At 44.0% G+C, this 13,820-nt stretch overlaps 2 protein-coding genes across 2 annotated transcripts; both read right to left on the bottom strand.

Moving 5' to 3' along the window:
* Positions 1–2,327: 2,327 nt before the first annotated feature.
* Positions 2,328–3,317, bottom strand: LOC148099646 (olfactory receptor 4B13-like). Its single transcript, XM_087851734.1, has one exon. It carries the CDS (start codon positions 3,315–3,317, stop codon positions 2,328–2,330), a length of 990 nt encoding a protein of 329 aa, XP_087707860.1.
* Positions 3,318–3,571: 254 nt separating this feature from the next.
* On the bottom strand, positions 3,572–13,571 carry LOC148099645 (uncharacterized). Its single transcript, XM_087851685.1, has 2 exons — positions 12,319–13,571; positions 3,572–3,602 (listed from the first exon to the last, which is right to left on the bottom strand). The coding sequence occupies exons 1-2, from the start codon at positions 13,569–13,571 to the stop codon at positions 3,572–3,574; spliced, it is 1,284 nt and encodes a 427-aa protein (XP_087707811.1).
* Positions 13,572–13,820: the final 249 nt, after the last annotated feature.

Below are 13,820 nucleotides of genomic sequence, written 5' to 3'. Positions count from 1 at the left end.
ATTGTAGCAGCTGTTTAGAAGTCAGACAATTTTTAAGTTCATTGGACATGGTTACAGTAATTTTGGTTGTGTTGTGATGTCCAACCACTGTTTTTTTTTGTTTGTTAGTATAAGTTATTGCCATGTTTTACTTATAGAAGGAAGCCAAAACGAATCACATTTTAGGGCTGTTGGTTTTGTGCTTGTGGGTGAAAATGTTATTTTCAAGCTTTTCTTCGTCACATTTTAGTATTTGCATTCCTGTTGCCATCGTGCCTTAAGGCTCTTACGTTTGAAAAAAAAAAAGAAAGAAAAAAAAATACCCGAGGAATTCTCACCTTTGACCTTTGGGCCAGTATTCGTAGAAAATTCAGTGTTAACTTTGTCATAGGCCCCAGAATGTTGAATTCAGGATCCTGCAGGTGTTTGTGAGGTACATTTTGGAAGAGATGCACTCACATGACTCATGTATAATCTGGACTGCTGTTACAACTTCCAGTTGTATACTGTTTTGAAAACTACAGGTCATTGTTCAAAAATGTTTTGCTTGTTGGTTTGATTGGAAACAAAATGTACAGTACATACACTGTGTGTGTATATATAGATATATATATTAGGGGTGCAACGATATCGATATTGAACCGTTCGATACAGTGCTTTCGGTTCGGTATGCATGTGTATCGAACAATACAAAATTTTAAATTTATTTTATCAACTTTCCTTCTGACGATGCTGTCTGTGTTGAGGGCTCAGTGGATCTGTGCTCGACAGTGCAGCCTAGGCGGAGTAGTCAAACGTAGATCCACTGAGCGCAGCGCAAGCTAGGAGACAGAAGCTAAGTTCTCCTTGCAACATGGCAAATTGAACCTCCCCCACCCTCATTCAGATCTGGCAAAGTAAAACAGTATGTCGGATGTGCCAGCAATGCTCAATTACATTGGTGGGAACTAGTGCGTTAGCGCAGTTAGCTCGTTAACGTGTTGGCCGTCCAGCCCCACGCACGGGGCGATCCGCGGTAGCTCGTTAACGGAGATTTGCCGTGTTGTGGCGTTAACGTCATTTCAGATTAACGCTGACAGCACTAGTGGGAACACAACGAATATGACTGCACATTTACTCCGACATCATCCTAGTGGAAAGTCAAGTGGAAGCAGACAAAAACAACAAGCACGCATGCTACAAACTTTAGCCGAGTCATTTAGACAGCCGTTAGCACATGATTCTCCTTATGGGGACCTGATATGTTTAATATGCTGCTGAGAATATAGCCCAGAAGAAGCGTATAGTATAGCTTTTATTTTGGAAAGAGCCGTTTCTCTGTAATAAACTCTCTTTACCAAAGATGAGTGATTTCTCCATCAGATAGATTTATTTTATTACTTTGTTGTTTCAGCAACATTAAATTTAAAAACTGTACGTTTGAGTTAAAATATATATTTATAATTTTAATAAATGACAAATTAAAAAGGCATGAACATTTTTTTTTGTATCGAAAAAATATCGAACCGTGACACCAAAATATCGAACCGTGAATTTTGTAAATTTCCACCCCTAATATATATATATATATGCACACATATTTATAGCATAAAATTATCTTGTCAATCTAACACATGGTAGTCAAATACAATTAACATAAAAGAGCTCTTTACATTTTACATAACCCGTTAATGTCTGATAAACAAGTAGTTTCTATAAATATTTGACATGAATGAAAAGCATACTAACAACATGACAAAATCATGTTCATGTTACAAAAACATTGTGTGCAGTTATAACATAAAATAATAAGGTTGACAAAACATAACTTAATTGCGTGCAACCGATGTACATATTGTTTTTATGTTAATCCCATTTTTTCAGTGCAGCAAGATCAAATATCTCAGTGAGGGAAACAGTTTTTATAGAAAATGTTCTCACTGTTAAATGGCAGTAAGTGAGTTCACTTTGAATCATGTGGACTGATGGAAATTTATCCATCAATAGAACTTTATATTCATGTGATTTCAGTTTAAATGTGTAATTTTATGCAAGAATTAGCAAAAATATATTTTTATTTTGTTCTCTGTTCAAAGTGTTTATGTACAGTTTTTGATGGCACATCTTTTACTTTGCTGTTTGTGTGTTGATCCCTCTGGAGGTTAGACACACTGATCCCAAACCACCCGACTGTTTATCTCTGCTCAAGTGACAGAACAACAGAAAACTGAGTCACTCATATTAGTTTATTTGTTCAAGCATACTGACAAAAACAGATATATCTAAACTTAACAGAACTTTAAAAACCACGAAGAGCAAAGTTTGAATGATTTCAGCTCCAAAGTAACTTTCCTTTTAATCGACATGCATTAACAATAACTCTGACTTTGGTGGCTTTTGGAGAAGATATCACTGCTACAACTGAACAAACGTGTCAGTGAACCACAAAACAGCTGTTTACATGCGATGCGTATTCTGGTCATTTTCAGCCCGTACAGTAGCGCTGTGAAGAGCGGCTGGCATGTCAGAAAGTACAATGATGATAAAATGCCAAAAACATTTGGCACACCACTGGTGTCAAATCTGCTTTGTAATATCTGAAAACAGCAACCGAAGAAAAAGTTCAAGATGGAGGCGAGGTGAGGCGTGCAGGTGCTGACGGCTTTCTGTCGAGTCTGCTTGGAGCCAGAAAAACAGACTTTGAGGATCCTCACGTAGGTGTACAGGATTAAAACCAGAGGAATAACGACAGAGATGAAAGTGTAAATGAGCCCAAAGATGTTGTGGACTCTGGTGTCAGAGCAGGCCAGTTTAATGATGGCGTAGTTTCCACAAAAAACTTTATTGATGACGTTTCCACAGAGCTGTAGAGGAGCACTCAACGATATAAGCACGACAATCATAATAAAAGGTAATAACCATGTTAGAGAAATCAGCGTGGTGACTGTTTTAAGTGTCATACATGACTTATATTGAAGAGGACAGCAGATGGCATAATATCTGTCATAAGACATGACGACGAAGTTTATAAACTCCACACAAGCATAAGTGTACACACAGAAAACCTGCAGGAAACAAAATGAGACAGAAACAGTGTGAACATCAGAGAGGATCTGAAGCAGGAGGAACGGAAACAGCCCTGTGCTACCATACAGCTCATTCACAAACAGGCTGCACAGAAACATGTACATAGGTTCATGTAAGCTCCTGTTCACACAGATAACCACAATCAGCAGGACGTTAGCACAAATAATTGCAGCATAAGAAGTAAGAATAACGAGGAAATACAAGTATCTGTATGCACCAGTGTCAAAGTAGGGACTTAGAGTGAAATGTGTAATCTCTGTAGTGTTTATCATCGTCCTTGAGGCTCAGAATACCTCACAGGAACTTGTTTCTTGTTCTTTGCTTGCAGGTTACCTGAAGTTCAGTTAACGTCACATAACAGGAACAGCTTGGAAACATTCTCCAAACATACCATTCTGCTATACAACACAAAAACTGAGACACTGCACAGCACAGCCTGACTACCAGTCGCTCCCCACTGAGCTGCAACTGTGCTCCTTTTAACCCATTCACATCAGTTTAAACGTGCACAAACAGCATGACCTCATTACCCATCACCCACGGGTCCATCCTTGTTTCTGAAAGTACAGAAGAGACACAGCAGTAGTTAGGTACCGACAATCAAATGACTTCAGCAGGTGTGAGCAGTAGTGGTCCTAGCCTGTTTGGCGCCCTGGGCAAACACTCCCTCTGGCGCCCCCCCACCCCCCCACCCCCCACACACACACACACAGACGAAGAGAGAGAGAGTATGCATTGATGCATAGTATGCAAACGGCTACCAAACAGCCATCATAATTCATCATACAATGAGAACAGGACAAATCAACAATTAACAATGACTAATTAATATTAAAATCTGTAACATAATGTATTGTTTGGAGTTTAGTCTGTTACTGTTACTATTTTTACCATTTCTTTTTGGAGCAACTGTAACCCACATAATTTCCTTAGGGATTAATAAAGTATTCTGATTGGTTCAGGATGACCTGCCATTATCCAATGACACATCTGCTTACCTGTATCTGTTGCTCGTTTCTCTTCCTCTTCTTTTTTATTTTTTCTAAACTGAGCACCTGATGGCTTTGAACTTTTCTTGTCCATCTTACATTGGTTTTAATTTTGCACTCCAGTATGAACACAAATCCCTCAACCCGAGGATCACCACAACATAACCTAATAGACCCTAACAGACCTACACCTTAGTTCACAGATTCACTTTGTGGGTGCATTTCTGAGATTTCACACAACCCACGGTTTAAAACATGACTAGATGATGGGCTTGGATTCACATCATTATGAATGAAATGTGCTCTATTTGGAAGCAGCAACCCCCCCTTCCCTTTCGACGGCTTGTGTGTGAGACTTTAAATCATCAAACTGTAAAGGTTAAATTGTTATTGATCCCTTTCCCCTGAGTCCTAAAGTGTATATTTATTTTATTACTCTTCTTCTTCATCATCAGACATCACCTAGACTCAGAGCTGGATGAGGTCAGCACAAACAGCAGCCTAACCGACGAAGATGATGGATCCATGGGGTCAGGGAAGCCAGAAGCAGGGGAGCTGGAGAGGTACCGTTCATGTCCATTCACTGGAGGTGTGGATCTATTGCATGGCGTTCCTCACATCAAGAAGCTGTCGATCAACGTCAGTACAGCTCTTCCTGCATCTGGAGCTTGTGAAGGACTTCTCAGTCATGCAGGACTCCTGTTCACTGCTGAACAGTCACAGCTTCACAGGAAGAACCTTGAGAGCAAACTACTGCTGAAGCTGAACCATCACCTCACCGAGTGAAGAAATGGCACATTTTTGCTAAATATGCAGAAATAGATGCACACCCATACAATTTATGGTAAACTGAGCTGCCTTGTATGAACAGATGCCTCGTTCTGTTTTCTCTGAGGCTGCTGTGCCATTTGGAGCAAAGATGAATATAAAGTTTACAGCATATCTTGTCACTGGAAATTGTTTGCACTGTTTATATATTTATATTATTTACTGCAGGTATTGGTGAAAAAAGCTTTGTTGTGAAAATCAACAATTGTTGTGCCTTATTTTGTTGATGTTTTTGCATATATTCCTTTTGAAAATACTACAGTTTGTATATTTATTTATTTTTGTTTGTCTGATAGCATTTATTTATAAAATAAATCAGACATTTCAAACAGTTACTCACTACTTGAGTAGTCTTTTCACCAAGTACTTTTTTACTCTTACTCGAGTAACTTTTTTGACGACTACTTTTCACTTTTACTTGAGTAATAATATTTTAAAGTAATGCTACTCTTACTTGAGTACAATTTTTGGATACTCGACCCACGTCTGGAAACAGATTGATCAGATATTGCTGTTTGAAAGGCCTGCAGGAGACGGCACAGCAGAACGCCTTTTGTTCTTGTACAAGTCACATACAAACACCTCAATGTGTTTGTTCTTTAGAAACAAATGTAGACCATTCTCTGACCATGTGGAAGAAAAAGTGAAAGTCTTTGGAACCAATAGGCTGTTGCTACTAATGAAGCGTATGCTGATATGCTCATATGACAGCCACGGCGCGGCAGTTTTCTGATTTATTCCGGCGTTGCGGAGAGGGGTGCTCGAGTGATCTCCACCAGTGAGAGTATAGCGCCTCCGGTCCCGGGGGTTTGATCGCTGCCTTCACCTCTCCGTGACAACTCGCCCAGCCTTAATTGGAGAATCAAGACGCCTGCCTAGCCGCTGTTGTGAGGGCTCCTCCTCGGTGGAGCCTGCTGTCCTGTCTTGTCCTGTCTTGTCCTGTTTTATCCTGTTGTGAGACTGTTTTTATTAAGTAGGCTTACCCTTTCCTGGTTCGCCTGGTTTTATTCTATTTTATTCTGGACTGTTGCTCGTACCCACGCTTCTGTGATCGGGCTGAAGCGACCCTCTGCCCGAGAGTCCTGCTGGGAACTTTAAATTGCCTCGTTTGCAGGTCTCAGCCTGTGGGGAGCCAGACTGGCTTGTGATTGAGGCCTGGACAATTACCACCAGCACGAGTTGTAGTTTGACCCGTGGGGTATAAGTCTTCCAGTGTGGTGTGTGTGTGTGTGTGATTTCTTTTATTAAAGTTATTAAAGTGGGTTTTAAGCCTGACGCTCAGTGTCCTTTTATTCCTTTAATGTATTTTTCTGTGTTTTATTTCAGTGAACGGAGGACGTGCCAGTGGCCCTGGGACCTCAGGTGGTGGGTTGTTTTCACACTTTCTTTTGTACAGCACCGGGTGGGCTGCAGTTTCTTTTTGTGTGATTTTCTTTTGGGTCCACGGCTGCTGGTAAGTCCAAGTTCCATCATTGTTTTATATTCACTTGAGGACACTGTCAACAACGACGCTACATCTTGGTTTCTAATATTTTATTTATTTTTACTATAAATAAAAGTGTTTTAATATTGGAGCCAACAGGTGAAAACACAGCTGGAACAAACCTCACAGGGGAAGGGGACAATAGAGAGAGGGCGAGACAGCGAGGGACAGGGAGGGCGAGAGAGAGCGAGGGACAGGGAGGGCGAGAGAGGGTCGAGGGACGGGGAGGGCGAGAGAGCGAGGAACAGAGAGTGAGGAACAGGTAGGGCAAGAGAGGGGGGGACAGGGAGGGACAAGGAGGGCGAGAGAGCAAGGGACAGGTAGGGTGAGAGGGGGGGGACAGGGAGGGACAAAGAGGGCAAGAGAGAGTGAGGGACGGGGAGGGAGGGCGGAGAGAGGGAGGGACAAGGAGGGCGGGAGAGGGAGGGACAGGGAGGGTGAGAGAGCGAGGGACAGAGAGAGCAAGAGAGGGAGGGACAGGGAGGGCGGGAGAGGGAGGGGCAGGGAGGGCGAGAGAGGGAGGGACAGAGAGAGCAAGATAGGGAGGGACAGGGAGGGCAAGAGAGGGAGGGACAGAGAGAGCAAGATAGGGAGGGACAGGGAGGGCAAGAGAGGGAGGGACAGGGAGGGCAAGAGAGGGAGGGACAGAGAGAGCAAGATAGGGAGGGACAGGGAGGGCAAGAGAGGGAGGGACAGAGAGTGAGGAACAGGTAGGGCAAGAGAGGGGGGGACAGGGAGGGACAAGGAGGGCGAGAGAGCAAGGGACAGGTAGGGTGAGAGGGGGGGGACAGGGAGGGACAAAGAGGGCAAGAGAGAGTGAGGGACGGGGAGGGAGGGCGGAGAGAGGGAGGGACAAGGAGGGCGGGAGAGGGAGGGACAGGGAGGGTGAGAGAGCGAGGGACAGAGAGAGCAAGAGAGGGAGGGACAGGGAGGGCGGGAGAGGGAGGGGCAGGGAGGGCGAGAGAGGGAGGGACAGAGAGAGCAAGATAGGGAGGGACAGGGAGGGCAAGAGAGGGAGGGACAGAGAGAGCAAGATAGGGAGGGACAGGGAGGGCAAGAGAGGGAGGGACAGGGAGGGCAAGAGAGGGAGGGACAGGGAGGGCAAGAGAGGGAGGGACAGAGAGAGCAAGATAGGGAGGGACAGGGAGGGCAAGAGAGGGAGGGACAGAGAGAGCGAGAGAGGGAGGGACAGGGAGAGCGAGAGAGGGAGGGACAGGGAGGGCGAGAGAGGGAGGGACAGGGAGGGCGAGAGAGGGAGGGACAGAGAGGGACAGAGAGGGAGGGACAGGGAGGGCAAGAGAGGGAGGGGCAGGGAGGGCGAGAGAGGGAGGGACAGAGAGAGCAAGATAGGGAGGGACAGGGAGAGCAAGAGAGGGAGGGACAGGGAGGGCAAGAGAGGGAGGGACAGGGAGGGCAAGAGAGGGAGGGACAGGGAGAGCAAGATAGGGAGGGACAGGGAGGGCAAGAGAGGGAGGGACAGGGAGGGCAAGAGAGGGAGGGACAGGGAGAGCAAGATAGGGAGGGACAGGGAGGGCAAGAGAGGGAGGGACAGGGAGGGCAAGAGAGGGAGGGACAGGGAGAGCAAGATAGGGAGGGACAGGGAGAGCAAGAGAGGGAGGGACAGGGAGGGCAAGAGAGGGAGGGACAGGGAGAGCAAGATAGGGAGGGACAGGGAGGGCAAGAGAGGGAGGGACAGAGAGAGCAAGAGAGGGAGGGACAGGGAGAGCGAGAGAGGGAGGGACAGGGAGAGCGAGAGAGGGAGGGACAGGGAGGGCGAGAGAGGGAGGGACAGGGAGGGCGAGAGAGGGAGGGACAGAGAGGGACAGAGAGGGAGGGACAGGGAGGGCAAGAGAGGGAGGGACAGGGAGAGCGAGAGAGGGAGGGACAGGGAGGGCGAGAGAGGGAGGGACAGGGAGGGCGAGAGAGGGAGGGACAGAGAGGGACAGAGAGGGAGGGACAGGGAGGGCAAGAGAGGGAGGGACAGGGAGGGACAGAGAGGGAGGGACAGAGAGGGAGGGACAGAGAGTGACAGAGAGGGAGAGACAGGGAGGGCAAGAGAGGGAGGGACAGAGAGGGAGGGACAGAGAGGGCAAGAGAGGGAGGGACAGGGAGAGCAAGAGAGGGAGGGACAGGGAGAGCAAGAGAGGGAGGGACAGGGAGGGCAAGAGAGGGAGGGACAGGGAGGGCGAGAGAGGGAGGGGCAGGGAGGGCGAGAGAGGGAGGGACAGAGAGGGACAGAGAGGGAGGGACAGGGAGGGCAAGAGAGGGAGGGACAGGGAGGGACAGAGAGGGAGGGACAGGGAGGGCAAGAGAGGGAGGGACAGGGAGAGCAAGAGAGGGAGGGACAGGGAGAGCAAGAGAGGGAGGGACAGGGAGGGCGAGAGAGGGAGGGACAGGGAGGGCGAGAGAGGGAGGGACAGAGAGGGACAGAGAGGGAGGGACAGGGAGGGACAGAGAGGGAGGAACAGAGGCAAACAGGATTTAAATACACAGGATGACGAGAGGTTGGACAACAGGGGAAACAGCTGGAAAGAATCTGAGCAATAAAACAGGGGAAGGGGTTTAAAGAAAGGTTGAGACAGCGACGGACAGAGACATTTTTGACCTGGTTTCATGTTTTAAAGCTTGTCATTGATTTTTCAAAAATGCTGTGAAGCTAAAACTTATTTATGTATCTTTTTTCTAAGATCAAACTGAAATATTTAACAAGCAGTGCATCAGCGAAGATGAGTCCAGCTCAGTCCATGACCTGAAACTTGCATGTGACCTCAGGTCAGGTCGTGATTGTGTAAAAGTTGTAAAGTTGTAAAGGCATTTATTTACTCTCACACTGTCGGGAGGATTGTGATGAATGACAAAAAGATATTTTTAAAAATTATTATTCAAAAAATGATTCAATATGAAGGCAACAGGCAGAGTGTTACAGGCATCGCCCTCAAGCATAAAGCCTGATGGGCAGTGTAGTCCGTGCCGCAGGGAGAATGGACTGTCATACCCGTTATGTGTCCGTGGACCTGTTTTATATTCGCGCGGAATAGTTTTCTATACGAGATCGCTGCAAAAAGTGCAGCCTTACCTAATGTCCACCTACTGTTACTCATTTATATTAAGATTTAAACATCTAGCTGGTGTTGGTGTGGAGAGTAACCTTCAGTAATAAATCACACAGCAATAGGACATTCATGTAGCTGTAAAAAGCATGATAATATATTAAGTAATCAGAATACATTGCTCTCATTGAGTAACGTAACAGAATACCTTACAAAATACAAGCATGTAATCTGTGATCTGTAGTGGAATACATTTTAAAAGTAACCTTCCCAACACTGATGGTAGTACAGGGTTGTTTCAGGTGTTTCAGGTGACCCTGAATCCTCCCTTAGTTATGCTGCAATAGACGTAGGCTGCCGGGGATTCCCATGATGCATTGAGTTTTTCCTTTCCAGTCCCCTTTCTCACTCACTATGTGTTAACAGACCTCTCTGCATTGAATCATATCTGTTATTAACCTCTGTCTCTCTTCCACAGCATGTCTTTATCCTGTCTTCCTTCTCTCTCCTCAACCAATCACAGCAGATGGCCCCGCCCCTCCCTGAGCCTGGTTCTGCCGGAGGTTTCTTCCTGTTAAAAGGGAGTTTTTCCTTCCCACTGTCGCCAAAGTGCTGCTCATAGGGGGTCATATGATTGTTGGGTTTCTCTCTGCATGTATTATTGTAGGGTCTACCTTACAATATAAAGCGCCTTGAGGCGACTGTTGTTGTGATTTGGCGCTGTATTAATAAAATTAAATTGAATTGTTTCCGTTCCTCCTGCTTCAGATGCTCTCTTATGTTCACACTGTTTCTGCTCCTCTGTGCTTGCTCCAGATTTTCTGTTTGTGCTCTTATGACAGCATTGAGTTTTTCACCTTGGCCATCATGTCCTATGATAGATATCTTGCCATCTGTTGCCCTCTGCAGTATAACACACATATGACATCCAGTACAACTGCTGCTCTCACTGCTGTTATACGGTGTTGCTCTCTGCCTGCCATTAGCAAAGTCTACTGCGTCAACTAATAACCTCACCAAGCTGGCCTGCTCTTACACATCTGTCATCTCACATCTTTGGACTTTGTTGTGGAAAATCTAACAATAACCTGCAACACACCCAGTGAACTTGATTTGAAGTGGGTTTAATGAACACATTTCAATGTGGAGAGAGCATCCCAGTGAAACGCCAGGACCATCTCTGAATTGTGGCCACCGCCCTTACATCTTATATACAGAGACAAAGAGCACTCCACAAACTCTTACACATTGGCCCCTCTCACGGGGGGGCTATACCTCCTCCCTCACAGAGAGAATTATGACCTTGTTTCCTGCTTGGCCGTCACCTAAGGATTTACATCCCTGATAAGCAAAATAATAATAATAATAATGGCTTGCATTTATATAGCACTTTTTGTTTGTTTTCTCTTCTGTTTTTTTTTCTCCATACAGGTGATCCAGGTGTTTTGTTTGTTTTTCTTTTTGTTCCTTCCCCCCTTTCTCATCATCTCTTCTCCCCTCTGTTTTTCTTTCTCTCCCTCTCTTTCTTTCATTCTTTCCTTCTCCCTGTCCTATCCCCCAGTCATGTCTGTCCCGTCTGTAACAACCGATAATAAAATAAAACAAATACACAATTATAATAAAGGTCAATCAAATGGACCAACATGGCATCTTTCTTGGCCTTCAAACAACAATTCTGATGGCTAAAGATCCAAATGGGACAGGCAAAAAAAATAAATGAATAAATAAATGATGATAACCATGCAGCTTCTCTCGTCTTCCATTTTTCCATGATATGTTTCACTCTACATCAGACACGTGTTAAAGTGTGTTGGCTGCATATTAAGTTCAAAATGCTGATGAGCTCTGATCCAGTTGACTGATATACTCTGCTCTACATCCTGCACTGAAATATGAGGATTGTGTGTTTATTAAAATTTAAAATCATCATGGAGTCATTGACAGAAGAGCATCAACGTTCAGCCTGTTAAATTAGATTTAGATATTTTTATTTCAGAAATGATTCCTAACAAAAATGGAGAATATAAAAACACAATCAAAGCAGTAACGTCCATATTATGAAGTGTTTGCTGTATCAGACAATCATGTTTATTCACAACAATGAAAACAATACAGTGCAGATGAACATGGTGCTGTAATGAATCTGCTCTTAAACACAATAACAAAATACATTTTCCAAGAGAGATGATAATGATTCACATCAGAGTGAAGAACGAATACATTTACAACTGGTTTCTAACATTTATTATAGATCGAACTGATCACTGATAGAAACAGAAGAATATTCAAAATGATACTCTGAGAGATACATGAATGAGATATGGATAAACATCAAATCACATAAAACAAAAAAGCACATAATCATTATAACTGAAATAAAATATGAGCAGAAATAAACAAGAATTAAGTCGAAAGATTAAAAAAAAGGCAAAATGTTTAAAATATATAATCATATAAGAGACTGAACCGTCCAGTCAGGTCACAGATTCATATCTACAATAATATTTTTGTTTGTTTTTGTTTTGATTTCTTCACTTCTATGTATTATTATTATTATTATTATTATTATTACGCTAAAAAAATTCATAGTTTTTCATTAAAACATTTTAATTAATTAAAATAAAATATTTAAAAAAATTTTAAAAAATTTAAAAATTTAAAAAGATAAAATCATAATCACATAAGAGACCGAGGCGTCTAATCAGGTACATATTCATATCTACAATAATATTTTTGTTTGTTTTTGTTTTGATTTCTTCACTTCTATGTATTATTATTATTATTATTATTATTATTATTATTATTATTATAAGCATATTAAGTGTGTGTCTGAGCTGAAAGCCGCTCTCCTCTCCTGGTTTTCTGTGTCACACAGACCACAACAACACAAAGCATCACCTGCAGACTGCTGAGCAGTATCCACCTGACTCTGTAGAAGGTCGAGTAAACCCCAAAGGGCTCTCTGTAGATCAGAACAAATGTTTCTGCTGACAAACACTCTAACTCTAAATTAAAACCTGCACACACATACTCTCCTGCATCTTCCAGTGAGACATTAGAGATTATCAGGCTGTCATAGGAACAAGTGATTCTATTGTCATTGCATAACTTATCATCGTTCACAATTTTGCCTTCTGTTTGAATCAACTTATTGAACATAAAGCCCGAAGTACTATTTTTCCAATCATCAGAGCATCTCATAGTGACTTCATTTCCCTCTGAGAAAACCTTTACTGCAGGTGGACCAAATTTAGGGCACACCAAAAGCCAGTACAAATGACTTACTGTTAGACCTAGACAGTGGTAGAAATTTGAATCATTTAACATTAGTGATGGAAGTACCAGCGAGAAGTTTCGACCAATTTCTTGAACAGTATTGTAGGGACCTGCTTCCTTCATCCAAACTGGGGGCTGGTCATGAATGGGGTCCATGAAGGGACACTCCAGCACAGCTGTGTCTCCCTCTGAAGCATAACGTCGCTTTATTTGTTTGATCAAATGTGCAGAGTAAGTGCTCACACACTGCTGTTGGTTCATCACCAGGCAGATGTAAACAGTTTGTTGTTCATTGAAGACATGAAGAAGTGATGCGTTTGTCACCTCCAGGAAACTTTCTTGGACTTTATTCACCTTCAAAATTCTGTCTTCAAATCTACTCGGCCTGGCTTGTTGCCACTTACTGTCATGTCTGATCCAACGCACCGTCAGATTCTCACCTGCTCCTTTACATTGTACGTCTACAGTGTCTTCATGACTTGTGATATCTTCTCCCCACCAATGTTCTTCCCACCTCACTGTCTTACACACAGTCAGGCTGATGTTTCTCTCATATGTCATCCTGCCCTGAGTCCAGCACACATCTTGGTACAGTCCAGAGTCTGAGTGGGTCAGGTTGTTGAGAGTAAATGAAGGAGAACCATGAAATGTCTCAGGAAATGAGAGTCGTCCTGTCAGGTCTTCATGTACTGTGAAGTTTCTGTTCCAGAGGTCAGAGATGTTCCACAGGACCAGAGTATCTTCACCAACACGTCTGGAGGTGATGCAGGAGCTGTTTTGATCTGGGAGCTTGAACTGTAAAGAGCCTCCTTCTTCTCTTATGGCGATAAATTCTTCTGCATGAATGTTGCTGATGAGAGTGAACAGCAGGTAGAAGCAGAGCTGTGCGACTGCAGCCATCCTGCTCAGAGGTCTCGTGGTGAGTGTCGTACAAGCACTGACACTGCTCGCTTCATGAGCTTCCTGTTTGTGGTTGGAGGAGGAACGCCACTTCTTTATCACATCATCAAGGAACACTTTGAAGCATTTGGCTCGATATCACGCCGTATATCTGCTTTCACTCTTCACAGGCCAAAGTGTGGACACGTTTTTTTTTATACTTCGTTGCATGGGTCCAGGGGTATCAAACATGTGGCCTGGAGCACAGAA

This window comes from Neolamprologus brichardi, chromosome 14 (genome assembly GCF_056152115.1).
Source record: "Neolamprologus brichardi isolate AB-2024 chromosome 14, ASM5615211v1, whole genome shotgun sequence".
NCBI lineage: Eukaryota > Metazoa > Chordata > Actinopteri > Cichliformes > Cichlidae > Neolamprologus > Neolamprologus brichardi.
The sequence above is the reverse complement of the archived record's forward strand: the minus strand, read 5'-3'. Positions and strand labels throughout refer to the sequence as shown.